The 9,309-nt window shown below is 38.6% G+C and overlaps 1 protein-coding gene across 5 annotated transcripts in view; it reads left to right on the top strand.

Moving 5' to 3' along the window:
- Positions 1-1,622: 1,622 nt before the first annotated feature.
- The window catches only part of THUMPD2 (THUMP domain containing 2), a 45,505-nt gene continuing 37,818 nt past the window's right edge, over positions 1,623-9,309 (top strand). For 2 of the 5 annotated variants that reach the window (XM_061211161.1, XM_061211165.1), the window contains exons 1-3: positions 1,623-1,760; positions 6,877-7,012; positions 8,387-8,793. In XM_061211161.1, the coding sequence (XP_061067144.1) occupies positions 1,635-1,760; positions 6,877-7,012; positions 8,387-8,793 (669 nt within the window). In that variant the 5' untranslated portion in view covers positions 1,623-1,634. Of the gene's footprint in view, positions 1,761-3,093; positions 3,170-6,876; positions 7,013-8,386; positions 8,794-9,309 lie in introns of those variants that run through there. The other 3 variants (XM_061211162.1, XM_061211163.1, XM_061211164.1) reach the window with 3 other exon arrangements.

Raw genomic sequence — 9,309 nt, 5'->3', positions numbered from 1 at the left:
ATTAACTTAGTGCAAGAAATGTGACCTGTTTCATGAACATAAAGACATTTTGTGGGAGCATGGGAAGTTCTGCTCTTGGGCCTAGGAATTCCCAGTCTGAGCCCAATGCTTGGTGAAGACAGAACCGGGCTCCTTACATGAGAAGAGTAGTGGGGAGAGATGGAGAGGAGGGGAGGGAGTTGGGAGGAATGGAACAAAACTCAGTATAGTAGATGCCAAGGCGGCTAGGTTCCAGCCTCAGCTGCACCACTAACTCACTGTCCCTTGGCCTCTCTAGGCATCAACTTCCTCAATCTGAAAAACAAGGCAGATGGATGAGATGATATTATATCTCCTTTCTAAAAAAAAATATTTCACGCCTTTATTTTTAAAAGGCATGTCAGAGATATAATGTTTTAAAACTATGCTAATGCATATCATGCTTGATTTTTATTGCCTATTTTTATTATGCTTATAGTCAAAGATTAAAAATAAGAGTACACGTTGCTGTACTCTTATTTGCCTTCTTATCCAAGTTCCAACGGACTTCTGATGAACTGTCTTCTCCGAGGTACAAGAGAAGGACCTATTACTGTGGTAGCTTCCTTTGTTATAGACATTTAAAGCGTAGCAGTTACAGATGTTACAGAGAAATCATTTTTTAAGACTTTATTTTCCCATCTTAAAAAAATATGATTTGAAAATATTTTTAACAAGTTACTCATCTGTTTTATTCACCAACAGTTTATCAGTTGGAATAGGATTTCTCATTCACACATCTCGCTACTAGCACAAACCAGTAATCTTATCCACTACCTCACTTCGGGAAGAGAATTGGGGTGAAATCTAATGGATATTTCAAGCAACACATCAGTTAGTTCCTATAGTCTTTCACATTTTACGTTGCTTCCCTATAATCATCATTCATTTCTCTAGCACCGCGAGGCCATGAGTATCAGAGGCAAAGATGTGTCATGATATCATCTGCTAAAGATCTAACAGATCGATGGCAGTCTTTATTCTTTCTGAAATAAACTCTGCCACCCTCTATGTGTATATATATATATATATTCTTTTTATATATCCCAATCATATCCCTTTTTTTTTTTTTAAATATTTTATTTATGGCTGTGTTAGGTCTTTGTTTCTGTGCGAGGGCTTTCTCTAGTTGCGGCCAAGTGGGGACCACTCTTCATCGCGGTGCGCGGGCCTTTCACTGTCGCGGCCTCTCTTGTTGGGGAGCAGAGGCTCCAGATGCGCAGGCTCAGTAATTGTGGCTCACGGGCCTAGCCGCTCCGCGGCATGTGGGATCCTCCCAGACCAGGGCTCGAACCCTTGTCCCGTGCATTGGCAGGCAGACTCTCAACCACTGCGCCACCAGGGAAGTACTCATATCCCTTTTATACATCCGCATTATAGATCCCAATCATATCCCTTCCACCTGTGATTGTAAATAATTCCAGATGCCTAATCAAGGCGGTTCCAAGCAGTTAACCTAGGAGACCCACAGGGCCCCTCCCAGCCGATCGCACCCTCCCGGGACCTTCCTGCCCGGCTCGCCTTTGGCAACACCCGGCCCTCCACCGCCTGAGCGCCACCTCCAGGGCCGCTGCGCCGCGCCGCGCGCACCCGAGGCCACGTGACCCCGAGCCGCCATGGCGGCGGTGTCCGGCGGTCGCCGCTCCGGGCCTGCAGCGGGCGTCCGCTTCTTCTGCACCGCGGGCCGCGGCCTGGAGCCCTTCCTGATGCGGGAGGTGCGGTCGCGGCTGGCGGCCACGCAGGTGAGTCGGACTGGTCGCGCGCCCGGGCGGGAAGCAGGGTGGCCCAGTCCCCGCCCCTGGCCGTGGTGCCTCCCCGCCGGGGTCCGTCCCAGACCCGGGAAAGCGACGTGAGCCCCGCGCTCTCGGCCCGCGAACCCACGGAGGCGACGGCCCGGCCCTCGGAGTTCTGCTGGCAGGTCCTCTAATTACTGCCGGAAAGACCCGCCAGCCGTTTTCCCCTGCACATCTGTTACCGCGTACCCGTCATGGGTGAAGTTTTGTTAAAAAGAGGGGTGGACGCAAGTTACTTCATGGATTCTTTAAAAGAAAAGTGTTTGATAGTGCCTATAATTAGAATTAGACCTGTCAGAATCCTTTCTCCATCCTTCAAACGCAAATATAATCTTCAGGTTCAGCTGTTTTTGTCAGTTTCCCGACAATGATTATGTTTATCTCATAGGACTTTGGGGAGGATTAAATGATAAAGGGTATGTAAAGTACACCTTAAACACGCAGTAAATAGTAGCTAGAAAAATTCTCTTGGAGGCCTCAGAGGAGGAAGTTAACAGTTGCTGGCATTTATACGCTGTTAATTTCAATGACACGAAGAAGGTTTTAAACATCAGTTTAGGTTCTAGGACATGCTGAGCCTGGTTCTTGAAAACAGGAAAAGGATGTAATAGAAAAGTGCTCCAGTATCTTGATGGGATATATACGACAGCGTGAATGATGTGTTTTTGGGAAATGAAAGCTTAATGAAAGAAATTGACCACTCCACTCCCAGGACTCCTGCAGTGTTGAAGGTCCACAAAAGGAGTTTCAGTGATGAGGGGGTGGGGAGAGGAGGATAGAGGGGTCATGAAGAATGGCATCAGTCTTTATTAGACTACCTGCCATTTGTGGTTTTGGTCACAGAATGTCATAGAGTATTGAATGTAGCTAATCTAAAAAAGCAACAATAGCAACTGCTGACATGGATTAAGCATTTAATATGTATCAGACAATTTTCACAACTGCCCTATGTTATGAGGTAGGCTCCACATATAACAGAAATGGAAAATGAAGCACAGGTAAAGTCCAATAAAATATTCAAGTCATGGAACCAGAAAATGGCAGAGCTGGGATTCAAACCCAAGCTGTCTGTGAAATCAGGCATGAGCATATTATCATGTTCAACCCAGGCAGGCTGGGACCTGGGTCCAGTTCCTTAAACACTGTGTGGCCATGACATCTTGCTGCACTGATTTTTTTAAGTATTAACGTAGAGTTCTTGGTATGAAAAATAGATGGCTTGGCCCAGTCTGCTTATGCTGCGTTATTAGAAAAAAGATGGTCTCTCTCTGCTTGTTTTCAGTCTTTGCCATTTGCTTCTCCATGGTGTGGTTTCACATGTTCCTCTATCCTCTATGTTTCCTGTAAATCGGAGTCCTGTAAGTTATAGCTAGCACTTGGTCACATTCAGGTTTGATTTTTTTTTTCTCCTGGTGGTGGGGCAAGCCTCTCTATAGGTTCCTGTGTATTTTTAAATATTTAATTTATAGCATATAAATATATACTATACTATGTAGTGTGTAGAGTACTTTAAAGAAATGTGTTGGGTAAAATTAAGCTTTACTTTGTAATAATGTTTAATGTGTTAAATAATGTTATTTATTATAACAATAAAAGTAGGAACAGTAATTTTGAAGATAGTAGAGGTGTCTCCAATGCCAGCTGGCCAGGAGGCCCTGTCGGTTGATTAATCAGCCTTTATAAATCCACATAGCAAAGACAATTAACCCAGGTCCTTTTTTTTTTACTTTTTTAGTGGGGTCATGGTGATAGAGGGTATTGGGGTACAGCTAAGCAGATAGTTGAGTTGTTTCATAGTTTTTCATTTAATGTAGTAAAGTATATATTTTTAATTATCTCTTCTAAAATGATCCAGAAAAGCTCACACGCCACCTCAGTCCTTCACTTAGCACTTTAAAATTAATTCCGAAATTAAATGGCATCTGTAGAATTAGGAAAACTTTGGTATCTCCCTATATTGCTGTACCTTACTTTTTTGCATAGGCTTAAGCTTTTCATCTTTGTGTCAGACTTGAATCCCTGAATTTTAAAAGAAAGGTAAAACTGCTAACTGCTTAGATAATGCTAGCCGATAACAGAGCTATTTTTTTCTTTAATAAAGGCTGTTATTTCATCTTCTGAAGTGTTAGACATAAAACCAGCTGGTTTTAGACAGTTTTTAATGATTTAATTCCAAATGGAAAAAACAGATTGGATATATAAATAAATTTTCAAGTAACAAATACTGGGATGAAATATTCTAAAACGCCACAGTTCTCTCTAATTATTGTAATTGAATATGATCAGTTAACAAACAAACTAAAAAAAAAACGAGTAATGGTAGCTTCACTGTTTGAAGTCATAAACACCAAAATTCATTTCTCTACTACTTTGAGATACAATGTCTTTACAAAGGGTGAACTGTTAAAGTGCTTTCGTATATATGATTGATTCTCACAGTGGCTGTTTTACAACTTCATAAACTACTTCTGATTACATGCTCATTTCTTGTAAAAGGAATGTAGGCCTAATGTTAATTTTTTAAATAGAGAGAATAATGTTGCTTTTGGTTTTGAGAATGTATTTAGCATTTTAATGCCTCAACACACATTATTCTTATGATTGGATACCCCAAATAAATTAAATGACCTTTTAGGTCCTCTTAATTAACTTTATTTTCAGTCAACGTCTTTTTGTTTTTTTGTTCTCCACACCCCCCTCAAAAAAGATATTTTTGGAGGAAGTTCATTATATAAACTGTTTCCCTTGATACTCAAGTAAATGAGAAAAGATAAGATCTTTGTACAATTAAATAACTAATTTAATGTCTAGACTACTTAGGTTAAAATCACTGGTCTAGATGTTTGCATCAGTTTGTTTGTAAGACTTGGATCTTAAAACCATATTTTCAGTAAAATATTTATTTCAGTTCCCCCAGAATCTTGACAAGGTATTTCATGTCTGTTAACCTGTTTTGTGATGGCTTAACATCAGCTATATTTTTAGGTCAAGTAACATAAAATCTAAACTTCTAAAAATTTACTTTTTAAAACTGTGTCTCCAAGTTCTAAGCACTTTTGAGGTATATATTTAGTTTTGACTTTAGTGGGAAAATGTCACCTTTGTAATGAGAAAGAAGTAAATTGTAGAAACCAGAAGTTCTTGTTTTAGTTACTTCATTGTCCCCTTAAATACTGATTCCTAAACATTCTTCTCATTCCCTTCTTCCTCCATCTCTCTTGGTCAGCTGCATTGCTGGTACCTAAGCTATTTGGGTTTTCTTTTTTATTTGTTTTTCCAGCTCTATTGAGGTATAATTGACATGCAACATTATGTAAGTTTAAGGTGATTTGATACATTTATATACTGCAAAATGATGACCACCATAGCATTAGCTAACACCTCCATCCCGTCATATAAGCACCATTACTTTTTGGTGGTGAAAACATTTAAGATCTACTCTTTTAGCAACTTTCAGCTATATAATACAGTATTACTAGCTGTAATCACCACGCTATATGTCAGAGCCGCAGAACTTGTTACTCTTATAACTGGAAGTATTGGGGTTTTAACTGTTATCAACCTAGGGCTTCCCCAGTAGAGATTCTTCTTCATCAAGCTAGAGTGGTAACCTCAGAAATTACCATCCCCAAAGCTTAATTAGACCAGGTCAGATCAAACATACAACATTTGGAGTTCAAATTCCCATTGAATGGGAGCTACCTACACACATGGGATACCCCAAATTCCATGGTTGCCTCAGTCCTAGGAAATGACTTAAAACCATGTCAGTCAGCCCATGGCCACTGCTAAAAGGAAAATGCTAGGACTGTCCACATCCATCCTGAACTTGAGGGGGTTGGATTGACCCAAAAGGTTTAGGGTTCCATTGGCATTAAGCACCATTTGCTGTATCTCATTCGACTCTCTGTGAGTCAGTGCTCTTTTCATTTTCCTTTCTTCCCTGACTTTGACCACATAGCCATCCTGTCTCCACAACCTCTTTCTGTTTGATGCATACTTCTTGCTTCTGTCCATTTCCCAGTTCCCACAGCCAAATGGTTCATTATTTCTTCCTCAGTAATCTACTTCTCCCTCCAGCATCACATTCAACACTCAGTCCTTTACGCCTCTTCCACAGTAATTTTTTCTGCCAGCTAATTTAGTGCTGTCGTAGTTTTCATCAAAAGTCTATAATGCTTGACCTTTAGCATCTGTGGTACTCGAAATTTCGTGACCGTTATCAAGCCGGCCTGAGCTACACCATCCATCCACCTGACACCATCAGTCAGCATCACACAGCAAATGTTGCCATGCTGACTTACAGTTTACTTCAGCCAGGTTGTCACTCCCATCTGCGTGTTCTTACCCTTTTTTCTTTTGTTAGAATCCCTCTTCCCAAGCCTTATAGGATTCTTCCCCGAGACTTTTACTAATGATGGCTTCCATCGTTGGTGCTACTTATTGTACCTACAACTTACCAGTGCGTTTATTATGTTAAGTATTTAGTTTTCTTCTGGGTTTAATGCAGGTTGTTGTCTTATAAATTTTACATTTTAATTTGTATGTCAGTGTATGCCTATTACATTGTTATTCATCTTTAAGATTTATACTGTATGCTTCCTTGTAGACCACGAGGTAGATGTTTAAGAAATACCTACTGATTATTTTAACCTTGGGCTAGACACCTCATTTGTCCTCTCCATTATACCTTTCCTTTGCCCACTCTTAACAGTTGTGTGAGATTTGATAATTAATGAGTATTTTGTGTTCTATTTTTTTAGTAGTGTGTGCACACACACACTTTCCAAAAGGTAACATAGAAAGATTATGATCTTGGTCACTGACTATGTGACTTCATACAAATTATTTAACCTCTCTAAGCCTCAATTTCCTAATCTATAAAATGGGGATGATAAAATCTACCTTAGAGGGTTGTTATAAGGATGAGGGGGGGAAAAAATGTATTCAGAGTGCCTAGTACAGTGTCTGATAAATAATAGATACTTCAGAAATGGTCATTTTTATTATTGTTAGTCTAGGTGCTATGTTTTAATTCATTAATATCTATTTTTTCTATCTCTAGGTTGAATATATTTCAGGAAAAGTTTTTTTCACCACCTGTTCTGACTTGAATATGCTGAAAAAATTAAAATCTGCAGAAAGGTTATTTTTGCTGATCAAAAAGCAGCTTCCGTTTAATGTTTCTTCTGTAAGTAAAGGTACAGTGTATACCTATTGCTTTTACCCCCCATGATATATTGTACTCCAAAGTTTTCTGCTTGGTAATTAATATGTAGCCATTTCACATTTTTAAGATTCATTCAGACCCGTGGGATCGTTAATTAGTTATTTTTCTGTATTTCCTGAACATTATCACCTAATTATGTCTCTTCTCTTTGCAATCTGCTGCCTTTCTTCTGAGATGTTAGTGTCCTAAGTCACATTTCTTCCTTAAGAATTATGATCAGACACCTTCTCTAGAGCTATGTATGGTCAGTGCATTTATTTAGATTTAGGAGCATGTGATAACCCAAAATGCATTGATTTAATAAATTGGTCAAAACTGTCACCATCTAAATTTTAACTGATGAGTGATATAGTTGGAAAAATACTACATAGTAAAATTTCCTGTTTGGGGAACTTTAAGTGTTTTGAAAAAACTTACACCCATTTATAAAGCATTGGAGTTAAAGAGGGCGTAAGAAATTTCTTATCCACTCCCTAATTTTATAAATATGCTGCTGAAATAATGTAAAGATCTTGATAAAAGCAACAAAAAAGGATCAGCTACATCTGGCTAAAACATTGCCTTAAACCTCATTTTGATTGCTGCTTGTGTGCAAGAGACCATGTCATCATATAGTCTATAATAAAATGTGTCAAGAAAGATACAAATGGCAAGAAATCAAGACAGGGCAGAAAAATTGTTTTAAAGCAAATCCTAAGGTATTATATTGTGGGGTCAATAAAATTTCATCCCAGTATCCCACACACTTTCATCTTTAGAGAACTACAGTAATTATTCTTGGGTCATCTTGATGGCCCTTGTTCATCAAGGAAAGGTTACATTTTATCGAGCATGGCTGGCAGTCCCTAAGTTATGAATCGGTTGTATATCTGAAGTGTTACTTTGTGGAAACTCCTTTTATGATCTGTGCTAAAATTGTATGGTCTAAAATAGTCCCAAGATTGAGTTGCTCTGTTTTTGAGCTCTGTGTTTTGCAATTTATTCTGTTTTTTTAAACTTAATTTTTATAGGCAAGATCAGCATTATTTTAAAGATCAACACATGCTCTAGGTCTATAAGTATATTGAAGAGATGCATATGTTATCGTAGGACAAATGATCTTGCTAAAGAAAATGATAACTTTGTAGGAATTTTAAAACAGTTTTGACGTTAAGTATGGAATATACGAATGAACTTTATTCTGCACAATATTCTTATGTTAAATTATATAAATTCCAGATGAAAGGGAAGTCACTATTCATGTAGCAATTTAATAAAATTTCTTATTTTAAAGAAATAAAGGTAATGGGATTTGGGGGTGATGAATAGCTTCAATAAAGGGTAAACTGAGATTTTATTTATTTAGGAAAAATACTTAATGAAATGCAGAGACTTACAAATGATGATCCTGAAAGTTGGTTGAATGCCATTTCAATTTGGAAAAATCTTCTTGAACTTGATGCAAAAAAGGTAAAACTTTCTCAAAAAAATGCTAACCCACTAAAAAGAAAAGTGGGAGAAAATGCCATCATTGCTAAGAAACTGAAAACAGAACAAATGCAAGAGATACAAGAGAATAAGGAGTGCCAACTGGAAAAACAAATAGAAGAAGAAACACTGGAGCAAGGAAATTTTACCACTAAAAGAGACAAATCTCAAGAAGAACTTCAGAACGATGTAACAGAAGCAGTTGATACTCATAACCAGAACAACTTAACTTTCAGAGTTTCCTGTCGCTGCAGTGGAGCCATTGCAAAGACCTTTACTGCACAGGTACACTTTCCCCCTCCAGAGTGGGTTACCATTTTCTAAAAGAATTTATTACTGTTTAGATCTAAAAAGAGGTGAAAACCTTTCTCAGAATACATAAACCAGGCCCAGACAGATAACTAGGCCTAATCTCATATAACTAAATCTCTTCTAAAAATGCATTTTCCTTCTTAACTGTACCTCACATGCTTAAGAGGAATAGTATGCCATTCTATGTAAAGACTTCCTTTTACTTTCTCCCTAAAAGTTTCGTTAAACGAATAGATATCCTTTACATTTGGAAATCCTAATATCGTGGTCTGAAGCTTTTAGACTTTCTCTGTAGTTCGGTTCTGTGTTTATTGAATTGTTGCTCTGCACCAGGTCCTGCATGTGGGATTGTCCCAGGACCCAGATGCAAATACACAGATGGACATAAAAGGAGAGCAAAGACCACGAACAGACCCTACAAAGTTCAGTAATATAAAGGGCATAAGCCTAGGTCCTTTGGCCAGTCTTAAAATCAGACGGACCCTTAAG

Source organism: Eubalaena glacialis, chromosome 14, assembly GCF_028564815.1.
Source record: "Eubalaena glacialis isolate mEubGla1 chromosome 14, mEubGla1.1.hap2.+ XY, whole genome shotgun sequence".
Taxonomy (NCBI): Eukaryota; Metazoa; Chordata; class Mammalia; order Artiodactyla; family Balaenidae; genus Eubalaena; species Eubalaena glacialis.
The sequence above is the reverse complement of the archived record's forward strand: the minus strand, read 5'-3'. Positions and strand labels throughout refer to the sequence as shown.